This window comes from Leptodactylus fuscus, chromosome 8 (genome assembly GCF_031893055.1).
Source record: "Leptodactylus fuscus isolate aLepFus1 chromosome 8, aLepFus1.hap2, whole genome shotgun sequence".
NCBI classification, from domain to species: domain Eukaryota; kingdom Metazoa; phylum Chordata; class Amphibia; order Anura; family Leptodactylidae; genus Leptodactylus; species Leptodactylus fuscus.
Genome location: NC_134272.1, coordinates 1260268 through 1276601, shown reverse-complemented (window position 1 = coordinate 1276601; position 16334 = coordinate 1260268). Strand labels below are relative to the sequence as shown.

The 16334-nt window shown below is 49.0% G+C and overlaps 1 protein-coding gene across 1 annotated transcript in view; it reads left to right on the top strand.

Annotated features, from left to right (window-relative positions):
• Positions 1-7601, top strand: part of LOC142217059 (integrin alpha-M-like) — a 74202-nt gene extending 66601 nt beyond the window's left edge. Inside the window, exons 26-30 of the mRNA XM_075285238.1 lie at positions 1261-1344; positions 1910-2023; positions 2119-2211; positions 3877-3987; positions 7180-7601. Of these exons, the coding sequence (XP_075141339.1) occupies positions 1261-1344; positions 1910-2023; positions 2119-2211; positions 3877-3987; positions 7180-7281 (504 nt within the window). The 3' untranslated portion in view covers positions 7282-7601. The remainder of the gene's footprint in view (positions 1-1260; positions 1345-1909; positions 2024-2118; positions 2212-3876; positions 3988-7179) is intronic.
• Positions 7602-16334: the final 8733 nt, after the last annotated feature.

Genomic DNA, 16334 nt, shown 5'->3' with positions numbered 1-16334 from the left:
AATAGAGGAATGGGGAGGAAAAAGAGGAATGGGGGAATATAGAGGAATGGGGGAATATAGAGGAATGGGGGAATATAGAGGAATGGGGGAAATAGAGGAATGAGGGGGAAATAGAGGAATGGGGGAAATAGAGGAATGGGGGAAATAGAGGAATGGGGGGGAAATAGAAGAATGGGGGGGGAAATAGAGGAATGGGGGGGGGAATAGAGAAATGGGGGGGAAATAGAGGAATGGGGGAAATAGAGGAATGGGGGAAATAGAGGAATGGGGGAATAGAGGAATGGGGGGAAATAGAGGAATGGGGGAAATAGAGGAATGGGGGAATATAGAGGAATGGGGGAATATAGAGGAATGGGGGAAATAGAGGAATGGGGGAAATAGAGGAATGGGGGAATATAGAGGAATGGGGGAAATAGAGGAATGGGGGAATATAGAGGAATGGGGGAAATAGAGGAATGGGGAGGAAAAAGAGGAATGGGGGAATATAGAGGAATGGGGGAAATAGAGGAATGGGGGAAATAGAGGAATGGGGAGGAAATAGAGGAATGGGGGGAAATAGAGGAATGGGGGGGGAATAGAGGAATGGGGGAATATAGAGGAATGGGGGAATATAGAGGAATGGGGGAAATAGAGGAATGGGGGAAATAGAGGAATGGGGGAAATAGAGGAATGGGGGAAATAGAGGAATGGGGGAAATAGAGGAATGGGGGAATATAGAGGATTGGGGGAATATAGAGGAATGGGGGAATATAGAGGAATGGGGGAATATAGAGGAATGGGGGAATATAGAGGAATGGGGGAAATAGAGGAATGGGGGAAATAGAGGAATGGGGGGAAATAGAGGAATGGGGGAAATAGAGGAATGGGGGAAATAGAGGAATGGGGGAATATAGAGGAATGGGGGAAATAGAGGAATGGGGGAATATAGAGGAATGGGGGAATATAGAGGAATGGGGGAAATAGAGGAATGGGGAGGAAATAGAGGAATGGGGGGAAATAGAGGAATGGGGGGATAGTAAACTAATGGGGGAATATAGAGGAATTCCTGGACAACCCCTTTAATCCCCAGCTCAACCTCTGAGTGCCTCTAATCTCGTGGACTATCACTGATTCCGAGAACTTCCTATAATCCCACTGATGTTGGGAACCATCAGCACTTTTGTGACCTGTTGTTTTTGTTGGATTTGCAGATGGACATTAGAAACAATGATAAATTTAGGTCCTTTGGTTCCATCTTGTTCCTCTTCTCTTTTCTCATAGCCTCAGCTCACCACGTGTAGAACATTAAGTAAACTAGAAGGACCAACAAACCACCAGGACCTACTGAAGGTGAACCAAGTCCTGGTAAGAATCTTTGATCTCTGGAGTTTCATGGACCAGTAATGGACCCACAATGTGCTCCTTCCATTGCACTTGAAGCCATGAAGCGGGCCGCTGCTGCCATTACCATGCCTGTTGGACTCCGTAGGGTTCTCCTTCCCTGGAGACTTTCTCCTGACTTCTGGTCACTTCCCAGGTTCTCAGCCTGTCTCTGCGCCTTGTCCTCCAGTGATGATGATGATTTGTGACCACTGAAGCCAATAGTTGGCCCTAAGATCAATACGTGGACCCTCCTGAGGCCGTGGCTGCGGGCAGTGATTGCTGTATTGGTCACATGTTGTGTTGAGACATGATCACTGGAGAGCAGAGACTGGGAGGGGAACCAGGCAAGGTCGGCAGCAGAGCCGCAGGGGAGAGATGACGCAAGGACGACTCATTTTGGTTTTTTTCACCATTGTAAGCTTTTTTTTCCTATTTCATGGGGTTGGACATCCCCTTTATGATTCATTTACATAAAACCAATAATCTCCCGTAATTCTTTCCTCCACATGAGAAGGATTTCCTTGACTGTTTGCTCTTCTTCTTCCAGAACTGCTCGGTTGGGACGTGTCTCCGAACCGTCTGTAACATCAGCAATCTGAAGATTGGGGAATCGGTCAACTTCACCATCAGCGGCCCAGTGACCAAAGACTGGGAGACTCAGGTCCAGTATACAGCCCCTGGGATGAATATATTGGGGGTTGGACGGTGGTTTTTTTGTACCATAATATTTCATGTTATTATAATTTGTGGCCTCAGACTGAAGTGAAGAAGATATCCATCCAGAGCTCAGCGGAGATTCAGTACGACCCGCGCATGTATTTTATGGAGCAGAACTTTACCAAGGCTCAGGTATCAGCCGTATCCGACTGCATCATGTTCTGTGTAGACTGTGATATATGGAGTTAGGACTGTTTGTATTCTCTATGAGTCTGTCTCAGTCCTGTACATGAGATGGGATTGTCTTTCTCCAGTACACATGGTGGGTCTGTCTCTGTCCAGTACACATGGTGGGCCTGTCATGGTCCAGTACACATGGTGGGCCTGTCATGGTCCAGTACACATGGTGGACCTCTCTTTCTCCAGTACACATGGTGGGTCTGTCTTTCTCCAGTACACATGGTGGGTCTGTCTTTGTCCAGTACACATGGTGGGTCTGTCTTTGTCCAGTACACATGGTGGGTCTGTCTTTGTCCAGTACACTTGGTGGGTCTGTCTTTCTCCAGTACACATGGTGGGCCTGTCTTTATCCAGTACACTTGGTGGGTCTGTCTTTGTCCAGTACACATGGTGGGTCTGTCTTTCTCCAGTACACTTGGTGGGTCTGTCTTTCTCCAGTACACATGGTGGGTCTGTCTTTCTCCAGTACACATGGTGGGTCTGTCTTTGTCCAGTACACTTGGTGGGCCTGTCTTTCTCCAGTACACATGGTGGGTCTGTCTTTCTCCAGTACACATGGTGGGTCTGTCTTTCTCCAGTACACATGGTGGGTCTGTCTTTCTCCAGTACACATGGTGGGTCTGTCTTTCTCCAGTACACATGGTGGGTCTGTCTTTCTCCAGTACACATGGTGGGTCTGTCTTTGTCCAGTACACATGGTGGGTCTGTCTTTGTCCAGTACACATGGTGGACCTCTCTCTCTCCAGTACACATGGTGGGTATGTCTTTCTCCAGTACACATGGTGGGCCTGTCTTTGTCCAGTACACATGGTGGGTCTGTCTTTCTCCAGTACACTTGGTGGGTCTGTCTTTGTCCAGTACACTTGGTGGGTCTGTCTTTCTCCAGTACACATGGTGGGTCTGTCTTTCTCCAGTACACATGGTGGGTCTGTCTTTCTCCAGTACACATGGTGGGTCTGTCTTTCTCCAGTACACATGGTGGGTCTGTCTTTCTCCAGTACACATGGTGGGTCTGTCTTTGTCCAGTACACATGGTGGGTCTGTCTTTGTCCAGTACACATGGTGGACCTCTCTCTCTCCAGTACACATGGTGGGTATGTCTTTCTCCAGTACACATGGTGGGCCTGTCTTTGTCCAGTACACATGGTGGGTCTGTCTTTCTCCAGTACACTTGGTGGGTCTGTCTTTGTCCAGTACACTTGGTGGGTCTGTCTTTCTCCAGTACACATGGTGGGTCTGTCTCAGTCCAGTACACGTAGTAGGCCTGTCTTGGTCCTGTACATTAGGTGGTTCTGTCTCAGTCCTCCTCATGAGTTGGGCATGTTTAGGACATGTATATAAGGTGGGCCTGTATCTGTCCCAAAAACATGGTGGGTCTGTCTCGGTCTTGTACATGTTGTAGGTCTGTCTCGGTCTTGTACATGTTGTAGGCATGCCTCGGTCCTACACGTGAGGTGAGCCTGTACATATAGTGATATAATCACGTAGCTTGACCTTTGGGTCCCATGGCTCATATCTGGGGGCGCAGAGCAGTGGACATCTTCTGGCACTTGTCTTCTCTGACAGGTAAGGTTTATGAGATATATGTCTCAGTGTTTTCTCCTTTGTCTCGCGCAGGCTCAGACGGTCCTGGAGGTCTACGTCGCGTACAATTACCTCCCTGTAATAATTAGGAGCAGTGTCGGGGGATTTGTCCTCTTGCTCCTGATCACTGCCGGCCTCTACAAGGTGAGTATTACTAATTGCTATTTCTATGATGGTGTTCACATTAATCTAGAGCTGATGTCACATTGGAAGTTTGGTCACATTGGACATCTCCTCCATCTGTTTCATAACTGGGGGTTCATATTAGAAAATACCACAGCAAAAACCTCCTCTTTGATGGTGGAGAAGTCCATCAGTCCCATGTGTAGCTAAACATCCCATCTCTGATCCCAGGTGAGTCCTGATTCCTCCATCCTGGAGCTGCAGGTTCTGAGGATTCCCTCAGGTTCTCCCCATGAATTCGCTATAGGGAGCAATGGTGGGCTCCAGGTGTGACTGGTGTCATACATCTATCTATATGTTTGGTCGTCTTTGGTCACACTGGTGTCATCTCTCTCACTATTCTGCTCAGCTTAGCCTCTGTCCTGTCTCTTCATGCTTTCTATATTCTTCTATAGCTTGGACCTGTCTCTATTCTATACATGTGGTGGGTCTGTCTTGGTCATGGATATGTGGTGGGTCTGTCTTGGTCATGTATATATGGTGAGTCTGTCTTAGACATGTATATGTGGTGGGTCTCTCTTGGTCATGTATATATGGTGGGTCTCTCTTGGTTATGTATATGTGGTGGGTCTTTCTTGGTTATGTATATGTGGTGGGTCTGTCTTGGACATGTATATGTGGTGGGTCTGTCTTGGACATGTATATGTGGTGGGTCTGTCTTGGACATGTATATATGGTGGGTCTGTCTTGGACATGGATATCTGGTGGGTCTGTCTTGGACATGTATACGTGGTGGGTCTGTCTTGGACATGTATACGTGGTGGGTCTGTCTTGGACATGTATACGTGGTGGGGTCTGTCTTGAACATGTATACATGGTGGGTCTGTCTTGAACATGTATACGTGGTGGGTCTGTCTTGGACATGGATATCTGGTGGGTCTGTCTTGGACATGTATACATGGTGGGTCTGTCTTGGACATGTATATGTGGTGGGTCTGTCTTGGTCATGGATATCTGGTGGGTCTGTCTTGGACATGTATACGTGGTGGGTCTGTCTTGGTCATGTATACATGGTGGGTCTGTCTTGGTCATGGATATCTGGTGGGTCTGTCTTGGTCATGTATACATGGTGAGTCTGTCTTAGACATGTATACCTGGTGGGTCTGTCTTGGTCATGGATATCTGGTTGGTCTGTCTTGGTCATGGATATGTGGTGGGTCTGTCTTGGTCATGTATATATGGTGGGTCTGTCTTGGCCATGTATATATGGTGGGTCTCTCTTGGTTATGTATATGTGGTGGGTCTGTCTTGGACATGTATATGTGGTGGGTCTGTCTTGGACATGTATATATGGTGGGTCTGTCTTGGACATGTATATATGGTGGGTCTGTCTTGGACATGTATATATGGTGGGTCTGTCTTGGACATGGATATCTGGTGGGTCTGTCTTGGACATGTATACGTGGTGGGTCTGTCTTGGACATGGATATCTGGTGGGTCTGTCTTGGACATGTATACGTGGTGGGGTCTGTCTTGAACATGTATACATGGTGGGTCTGTCTTGGACATGTATACGTGGTGGGTCTGTCTTGGTCATGGATATCTGGTGGGTCTGTCTTGGACATGTATATGTGGTGGGTCTGTCTTGGACATGCATATATGGTGGGTCTGTCTTGGTCATGGATATCTGGTGGGTCTGTCTTGGACATGTATATGTGGTGGATCTGTCTTGGTCATGGATATCTGGTGGGTCTGTCTTGGACATGTATATGTGGTGGGTCTGTCTTGGACATGTATATATGGTGGGTCTGTCTTGGTCATGTATACATGGTGAGTCTGTCTTAGACATGTATATGTGGTGGGTCTGTCTTGGACATGTATACGTGGTGGGTCTGTCTTGGACATGTATATGTGGTGGGTCTGTCTTGGTCATGGATATCTGGTGGGTCTGTCTTGGACATGTATATGTGGTGGGTCTGTCTTGGTCATGGATATCTGGTGGGTCTGTCTTGGACATGTATATGTGGTGGGTCTGTCTTGGTCATGGATATCTGGTGAGTCTGTCTTGGACATGTATATGTGGTGGGTCTGTCTTGGACATGTATACGTGGTGGGTCTGTCTTGGTCATGGATATCTGGTGGGTCTGTCTTGGACATGTATACGTGGTGGGTCTGTCTTGGTCATGTATACATGGTGAGTCTGTCTTAGACATGTATATGTGGTGGGTCTGTCTTGGACATGTATACGTGGTGGGTCTGTCTTGGTCATGTATACGTGGTGGGTCTGTCTTGGTCATGGATATCTGGTGGGTCTGTCTTGGACATGTATATGTGGTGGGTCTCTCTTGGACATGTATATGTGGTGGGTCTGTCTTGGTCATGGATATCTGGTGGGTCTGTCTTGGTCATGTATATGTGGTGGGTCTGTCTTGGACATGTATACGTGGTGGGTCTGTCTTGGTCATGGATATCTGGTGGGTCTGTCTTGGACATGGATATGTGGTGGGTCTGTCTTGGACATGTATATGTGGTGGGTCTGTCTTGGACATGTATATGTGGTGGGTCTGTCTTGGACATGTATACGTGGTGGGTCTGTCTTGGTCATGGATATCTGGTGGGTCTGTCTTGGACATGTATATGTGGTGGGTCTGTCTTGGACATGTATATGTGGTGGGTCTGTCTTGGACATGTATACGTGGTGGGTCTCTCTTGGTTATGTATATGTGGTGGGTCTGTCTTGGACATGTATATGTGGTGGGTCTGTCTTGGACATGTATATGTGGTGGGTCTGTCTTGGACATGTATATGTGGTGGGTCTGTCTTGGTCATGGATATCTGGTGGGTCTGTCTTGGACATGTATATGTGGTGGGTCTGTCTTGGACATGTATATGTGGTGGGTCTGTCTTGGACATGTATACGTGGTGGGTCTGTCTTGGTCATGGATATCTGGTGGGTCTGTCTTGGACATGTATATGTGGTGGGTCTGTCTTGGACATGTATACGTGGTGGGTCTGTCTTGGTCATGGACATCTGGTGGGTCTGTCTTGGACATGGATATGTGGTGGGTCTGTCTTGGACATGTATATGTGGTGGGTTTGTCTTGGTCCTGTAGATGTAATGGAACATTGGTGACACTGGTTTCATCTCTCCTACCTTTCTCCTTGGCCTAATTTCTGTCCGGTCCCTTCATGCTATCTTCTTCTCTTCTTTAGCTTGGATTCTTTAAACGTCAATACAAAGAGATGCTGGAGAACCCTGGAGGTGAGACCGTAGGAGGTGACGCAGCTACTGGTCCCCCTGGAGTCCCGGAGTGAGGAGAAAGGGACCAACCAAGAGTATTCTGCGGCCGGCTCTGTACAGGGCACAGACCCTCTCTCTTATTACCCCATCCCCCACACGCACATTGTCTGCCTTGGGGATATTCTAGTCTGTTCGGGGTTATCCTGGGATCAGACCTCAGATCTCCACACGCAGCAAAGCATGAGCAAACCTTCCTTCTCCTCATCGTGGCCGCCATGGATGCATCATACAATTGCCTGTACCACAGACCCTCCCCATAATTGTCTTATCTGACTATGAATGAAGAGAGCCAAGAAAGATTAAGGTCATGACCTGCAGCGAGTCCACCATTATCTGTCATCTCGGTGATCTATGGATCCTGAGGATCGCTGAGATCTGATCTTTCCTATCAACTAGTCAGAAGATTGTGAAAGGGAGCGAGAGGCCGAGCTTACTGGCCAGGACCCCTATAGATCCGGATATAATGTCCTGCAGTCTGGAGCTTCTCACAGAACAAGTCTTCTAGCAGCTGGAACAGATCATGTCTATATAGTCAATGTCCTCACGTCCTCCATGTCCTCACGTCCTCACGTCCTCCATGTCCTCACGTCCTCCATGTCCTCACGTCCTCACATCCTCCATGTCCTCATGTCCTCACGTCCTCCATGTCCTCACGTCCTCCATGTCCTCACATCCTCCATGTCCTCATGTCCTCACGTCCTCCATGTCCTCACGTCCTCACGTCCTCCATGTCCTCACGTCCTCCATGTTCTCACGTCCTCACATCCTTCACGTCCTCACATCCTCCATGTCCTCCATGTCCTCACGTCCTCCATGTCCTCACGTCCTCCATGTCCTCACGTCCTCCATGTCCTCCAGTCCTCCATGTCCTTCACGTCCTCCATGTCCTCATGTCCTCACGTCCTCCATGCCCTCACGTCCTCCATGTCCTCACGTCCTCCATGTTTAGTCTGTGTTAGGACGTAACATCAGGTGATGACTATATGCTAGATATCTGTAACCCATCTTCTGCCTCCCCCGTATACTCTATATATACTGCCTGTCTCTATAAAGTGATGTGTGGACTTTCTCCTGGACATTGGTCTTTGTCTCCATCTTGAGGTCTGTACTTGGTCTTCTTAATAAATATGCCGATGTCTCTGGTGCGGTGGCTTCTCTGTGAAGCGTTGTGTGACCTCGTCTGTACAAAGGCTTTGTCCCATCATTGTTAGAGCGTTCCGCCTGTCCGCCAGAATAATGGACAGTAAAGAAAGTTCTGTGAATAATATATATATACTAGAGGGAGGACCCGGCTTCGCACGGGTATATTACATTTTATGTTTGTGTAGTGGCCCCATAAGAAATGTCCAATTTTGCACTGGTGTATTGTGTATGTGGTTTGTGTGTATGTCCATAAGCGTCATGTGATTATGTGGATCTCATTGTGGATATCAGTGAAAGACCTGTGATCAGTTGTTATGGATACCTTGAGTAAAGCTGTATCTAATCCTTCCCCGTGTAGTACTGTGTTTAGATGCAAGTGTCTAATTCTTGTTGGTGTGGTACTGTGTGCAGATGCACATATCTAATCCTCCGGTGTGTGGTACTTTGTGCTGATGTGTGTATCTAATCCTCCCCCGTGTGGCATTGTGTGAAGAGGCACGTATCTAATCCTCCAGTAAGTGAAACTGTGTGCAGACATGCATATCTAATCTTACAGCATGTGGTACTATGTGCAGACGCGCGTATCTAATCCTCTGGCGTGTGGTACTGTGTGCCGACAGGTGTATCTAATCCTCTGGCGTGATGTACTGTGTGCAGATGCACGTATCTAAACCTCCCCCGTGTGGTACTGTGTGCTGAGACGCGTATCTAATTATCTGGCATGTGGTACTGTGTGCAGAGGCATGTATCTAATCCTTCAAAGTGTGGTACTGTGTTCAGACGCACGTATCTAATCCTCCCCTGTGTGGTATTGTGTGAAGAGGCGCATATCTAATCCTACAGCATGTGGTACTGTATGCAGACGCGTGTATCTAATCCTATGGCGTGTACAACTGTGTGAAGATGTGCGTATCTAATCGTCTGACATGTGGAACTGTAAGCAGACGCGTGTATCTAATCCTACGGCATGTGGTACTGTGTGCAGACGTGCTTGTCTATTCCTATGGTGTGTGGAACTGTGTGCAGATGCACGTATCTAATCCTCCCCTGTGTGGTATTGTGTGATGAGTCGTGTATCTAATCCTACGGCGAGTAGAACTGTGTGTAGACGCACGTATCTAATCCTACGGCATGTGGTACTGTGTGCAGATGCGCGTATCTAATCCTCTTGCGTGTGGTACTGTGTATTGAGACGCGTATCTAATTCTCTGGCTTGTGGTACTGTGTGCAGAGGCTTGTATCTAATCCTCCAAAGTGTGGTACTGTATGCAGACACATGTATCTAATCCTTCCTTGTGTGGTATTGTGTGAAGAGTCACATATCTAATCTTATGGCATGTGGAACTGTGTGTAGACGCGCGTATCTAAACCTTTGGCGTGTGGTACTGTGTTCAGATGCGCGTATCTAATTCTTCTCTGTGTGGTACTGTGTGCTGATGCGCGTATCTAATTCTCTGGCTTGTGGTACTGTGTGCAGAGGCATGTATCTAATCCTCCAAAGTGTGGTACTGTATGCAGACACACGTATCTAATCCTCCCCTGTGTGGTACTGTGTGAAGAGGTGCGTATCTAATCCTATGGCATGTGGAACTGTGTGTAGATGCGCGTATCTAATCCTACAGCATGTGGTACTGTGTGCAGACGCGTGTATCTAATCCTCTCTGTGTGGTGCTGAGACGCGTATATAATTCTCTGGCTTGTGGTACTGTGTGCAGAGGCATGTATCTAATCCTCCAAAGTGTGGTACTGTATGCAAACACACGTATCTAATCCTCCCCTGTGTGGTACTGTGTGAAGAGGTGCGTATCTAATCCTATGGCATGTGGAACTGTGTGTAGACGTGCGTATCTAATCCTACGGCATGTGGTACTGTGTGCAAACACGTGTATCTAATCCTCCCTGTGTGGTTCTGTGTGCTGAGACGTGTATGTAATTCTCTGGCTTGTGGTACTGTGTGCAGAGGCATGTATCTAATCCTCCAAAGTGTGGTACTGTGTGCAGACACGTATCTAATCCTCCCCTGTGTGGTATTGTGTGAAGAGGCGCGTATCTAATCCTACGGCATGTGGAACTGTGTGTAGATGCACGTATCTAATCCTACAGCATGTGGTACTGTGTGCAGATGTGCATATCTTATGCTCTGGTGTGTGGAACTATGTGCAGATGTGTGTATCCAATCCTTTGGCATGTGGTACTGTGTGCAGACGCATGTATCCAATCCCCCGTCGTGTGGTACTTTGTGCAGACGCGTGTATCTAATCCTTCGGCATGTGGAACTGTGTGCAGAAGCGCGTATTTAATCCTCTGGTTTGTGGGACTGTGTGCAGACACGTGTATCTAATCCTCTGGTGTGTGATACTGTGTGCTGATCTGTGTATCTAATCCTCTGAGCATGTATCTCAGTTTGGATATCAGTGTTGGGTTGTCTATGTGGAGTGACTGTGTGTATGGCAGTTGGAATGAGTGAAAGACTTGCAGGTTTGTATTGGCTAAGGGGGGCACTGTGTTTGGAATGCTGTATCTCAGCAATGGTACGTCCGAGCGAGTTGGAGTCTCCTCTTAAACCGTCCCGGATACCTGAAGTATCTCTGTGCCAAATTTGGTGAAGATCGGTCCAGTCGTTTGGTTTGCATTAGAGCACAGACAGACAGACAGAAATTCATTTTTATAATATAGAGAGATAATAATAATAACAATGATTCCTGCCCTGCCCTGTCTGGAGACATGAGATGGAAATGACAAAGCTACAAGTTCAGAGAAAAGCAAAATTCTTGTTTTCTATGTGACTTCTCTTTGTCCATTTCACACTTTGGTGAATTAAGGTGAACACTACTGTAATGTCTCCAGGGAGGGTATGGAGAGTGGTCAGAGAGTGGTCAGTGTGTGGTCATCGGTCAGAGAGTGGTCAGTGTGTGGTCATCGGTCAGAGAGTGGTCAGTGTGTGGTCATCGGTCAGAGAGTGGTCAGTGTGTGGTCATCGGTCAGAGAGTGGTCAGAGAGTGGTCAGTATGTGTGGTCATCGGTCAGAGAGTGGTCAGTGTGTGGAGAGCGCTGTCTACTATACTGTATTACATAGGTCAGTGTGTGGTCATCGGTCAGAGAGTGGTCAGTGTGTGGTCATCGGTCAGAGAGTGGTCAGAGAGTGGTCAGTATGTGTGGTCATCGGTCAGAGAGTGGTCAGTGTGTGGAGAGCGCTGTCTACTATACTGTATTACATAGGTCAGTATGTGGTCATCGGTCAGAGAGTGGTCAGTATGTGGTCATCGGTCAGAGAGTGGTCAGTGTGTGGTCATCGGTCAGAGAGTGGTCAGTGTGTGGTCATCGCTCAGAGAGTGGTCAGTATGTGGTCATCGGTCAGAGAGTGGTCAGTATGTGGTCATCGGTCAGAGAGTGGTCAGAGAGTGGTCAGAGAGTGGTCAGTGTGTGGAGAGCGCTGTCTACTATACTGTATTACATAGGTCAGTATGTGGTCATCGGTCAGAGAGTGGTCAGTGTGTGGTCATCGGTCAGAGAGTGGTCAGTATGTGGTCATCGGTCAGAGAGTGGTCAGTGTGTGGTCATCGGTCAGAGAGTGGTCAGTATGTGTGGTCATCGGTCAGTATGTGGTCATAGTGTGGAGAGCGCTGTCTACTATACTGTATTACATAGGTCAGTGTGTGGTCATCGGTCAAAGAGTGGTCAGTGTGTGTGGTCATCGGTCAGAGAGTGGTCAGTATGTGTGGTCATCGGTCAGAGAGTGGTCAGTATGTGGTCATCGGTCAGAGAGTGGTCAGTATGTGGTCATCGGTCAGAGAGTGGTCAGTATGTGTGGTCATCGGTCAGTATGTGGTCATAGTGTGGAGAGCGCTGTCTACTATACTGTATTACATAGGTCAGTGTGTGGTCATCGGTCAGAGAGTGGTCAGTGTGTGGAGAGCGCTGTCTACTATACTGTATTACATAGGTCAGTGTGTGGTCATCGGTCAGTATGTGGTCAGTGTGTGGAGAGCGCTGTCTACTATACTGTATTACATAGGTCAGTGTGTGGTCATCGGTCAGTATGTGGTCATAGTGTGGAGAGCGCTGTCTACTATACTGTATTACATAGGTCAGTGTGTGGTCATCGGTCAGTATGTGGTCATAGTGTGGAGAGCGCTGTCTACTATACTGTATTACATAGGTCAGTGTGTGGTCATCGGTCAGAGAGTGGTCAGTGTGTGGAGAGCGCTGTCTACTATACTGTATTACATAGGTCAGTGTGTGGTCATCGGTCAGAGAGTGGTCAGTATGTGGTCATCGGTCAGAGAGTGGTCAGTGTGTGGTCATCGGTCAGAGAGTGGTCAGTGTGTGGTCATCGGTCAGAGAGTGGTCAGTGTGTGGTCATCGGTCAGAGAGTGGTCAGTATGTGTGGTCATCGGTCAGTATGTGGTCATAGTGTGGAGAGCGCTGTCTACTATACTGTATTACATAGGTCAGTGTGTGGTCATCGGTCAGAGAGTGGTCAGTGTGTGGAGAGCGCTGTCTACTATACTGTATTACATAGGTCAGTGTGTGGTCATCGGTCAGTATGTGGTCAGTGTGTGGAGAGCGCTGTCTACTATACTGTATTACATAGGTCAGTGTGTGGTCATCGGTCAGAGAGTGGTCAGTATGTGGTCATAGTGTGGAGAGCGCTGGTCTACTATACCGTATATCCGCTTGCACTGACTGTGTGTCGGCCGTTGCGCCTGTACAGGTTATATAGGGGATCTATAGTTGTAGTTACAGCCGGAGAGGTTGAGGATTTTCCTGTTTCTGCTGTGTGTGCGGCCATTACCGGTGTCCCCGCTGTGGTGTCCCTTATATGTTATATATTATAGCGCCGCCTGCAGCATTTATCATGTAGTTTCCTTCTCCTCGGCGGTCAGTGACCGCCCCGACCCCCATACTGTCAATGGTATGAATATGAAGGGTCCGAGGACGATGTCAGGAACCGTTGTGGTGAACACAGTCAATAAAAGTAATGGCTAGACACAACACTGGAGCCCGAGCCACACGGCCCAACGCTGAAGTCTCCTGAGCACAGACGACCTATAATGACCAGGGGAACAGATGACACCAGCGAGCAAAAGACCGACTGAGCCGTGGAGGAACATGGCCGAGATCAGAGGGATCCACAATGATGGGAGGGCACGAGTGTGCACAGGTGGTCAGACCCGATGACCCTTTACTGTCACCGGTCAGGCTGCAGGAATGTTGGGGGAAGGATTTCTGAGCGCACCCTGGGCCTGAAGATACCAGAGGGTGAAACCTAAGGATAGGACCCTAATATAATGGCCATACAGTGTAAGTGCAGTCTATGGCCCTGTACACACTGAGCAGAGGGATGACATGTATTGATATGTCTGGTTAGCGGCACAAGCTCCCCAGTCTGTGCCCCCCGCGCCTGCGCCCCCGTCCCTGCGCCCCCCTATGTGCAGCCGCATGGCAGGGCCTTCATTACACGTATTACCAGCAGGATATTGTGTGCCAGTGTAATGCAGGAGAAGAAGGGGTTAAATCCATTCCCACAACCAAGTGTGAGACCACAGGAAGCCCCGACCACACGCAGCGCTCCCCACAAGGCTCCTTCCAGTTTCAGTAAATATGAGAACAGCAGCAAAATATCTACAACAGAGGAAATATAGATACCCCCACCCCAATAAGAGGGGGCGAACCCCAAACCCCGATCAGAAGCTGCAAAATATAGGGGTGGGCAGAGAACTGAAGAGGCCCAAATAGATGCCCCCACCCAAGGGCAAGAACTGCCAGAAACACTACACCCTAATGTCCTTGTGGTCTGGAGGGGAAATTATACTGTGGGGGCACATAGAGGGGGACATTATACTGTGGGGGCAGATAGAGGGGGACATTATACTGTGGGGGCACATAGAGGGGGACATTATACTGTAGGGGCAGATAGAGGGGGACATTATACTGTGGGGGCACATAGAGGGGGACATTATACTGTGGGGGCACATAGAGGGGGACATTATACTGTAGGGGCACATAGAGGGGGACATTATACTGTGGGGGCAGCTGGAGGGGAAATTATACTGTGGGGGCACATAGAGGGGGACATTATACTGTGGGGGCACATAGAGGGGGACATTATACTGTAGGGGCAGATAGAGGGGGACATTATACTGTGGGGGAAGATAGAGGGGGACATTATACTGTGGGGGCAGATAGAGGGGGACATTATACTGTGGGGGCACATAGAGGGGGACATTATACTGTGGGGGCACATAGAGGGGGACATTATACTGTAGGGGCAGATAGAGGGGGACATTATACTGTGGGGGCACATAGAGGGGGACATTATACTGTGGGGGTAGCTGGAGGGGACATTATACTGTGGGGGCAGCTGGAGGGGGACATTATACTGTGGGGGAAGATAGAGGGGGACATTATACTGTGGGGGCAGCTGGAGGGGGACATTATACTGTGGGGGCAGCTGGAGGGGACATTATACTGTGGGGACAACTGGAGGGGGACATTATACTGTGGGGACAACTGGAGGGGGACATTATACTGTGGGGGCAGATAGAGGGGGACATTATACTGTGGGGGCAGATAGAGGGGGACATTATACTGTGGGGGCAGATAGAGGGGGACATTATACTGTGGGGGCAGATAGAGGGGGACATTATACTGTGGGGGTAGCTGGATGGGGACATTATATTGTGGGGGCTGCTAGAGGAGACATTATACTGTGGGGGCAGATAGAGGGGGGCATTATACTGTGGGAGCAACTGGAGGGGGACATTATACTGTGGGGGCAGATAGAGGGGGACATTATACTGTGGGGGCAGATAGAGGGGAACATTATACTGTGGGGGCAGATAGAGGGGGACATTATACTGTGGGGGCAACTGGAGGGAACATTATGCTGTGGGGGCAACTGGAGGGGGACATTATTTGGTGGGGGCAGCTGGAGGGGACATTATACTGTGGGGGTAGATGGAGGGGGACATTATACTGTGGGGGCAGCTGGATGGGGACACTATACTGTGGGGGCTGCTGGAGGGGACATTATACTGTGGGGGCAGATAGAGGGGGACATTATACTGTGGGGGCAGCTGGAGGGGACATTATACTGTGGGGCAACTGGAGGGAACATTATGCTGTGGGGGCAACTGGAGGGGGACATTATTTGGTGGGGGCAGCTGGAGGGGACATTATACTGTGGGGGTAGATGGAGGGGGACATTATACTGTGGGGGTAGTTGCAGGGGACATTATACTGTGGGGGCAGCTGGAGGGGAAATTATACTGTGGGGGCAAATGGAGGGGGATATTATACTGTGGGGGTAGATGGAGGGGGCATTATACTGTGGGGTAGCTGGAGGGGACATTATACTGTGGGGGCAGATAGAGGGGGACATTATACTGTTGGGGCAGCTGGAGGGGACATTATACTGTGGGGGAAAATGGAGGGGACATTATACTGTACGGGTAGATGGAGGGGGCATTATACTGTGGGGGTAGCTGGAGGGGGACATTATACTGTGGGGCAGCTGGAGGGGACATTATACTGTGGGGGCAGCTGGAGGGGACATTATACTGTGGGGGCAGCTGGAGGGGACATTATACTGTTGGGGCAACTGGAGGGAACATTATGCTGTGGGGGCAACTGGAGGGGACATTATTTGGTGGGGGCAGCTGGAGGGGACATTATACTGTGGGGGCAACTGGAGGGGGACATTATTTGGTGGGGGCAGCTGGAGGGGACATTATATTGTTAGGGCAGCTGGAGGGGACATTATACTGTGGGGGCTGCTGGAGGGGGGACAGTAAGTGCATTAAATAGTGTGGGAGCACAAAGAGAAATGGTTAGTAATGGGCACCATGAAAGTTGAAGTGTGTTCTCCTTGGGGTGTGACCCCCTCACTTGGGGTCTTTACTTTTTGTACTTTTTCTAGAAG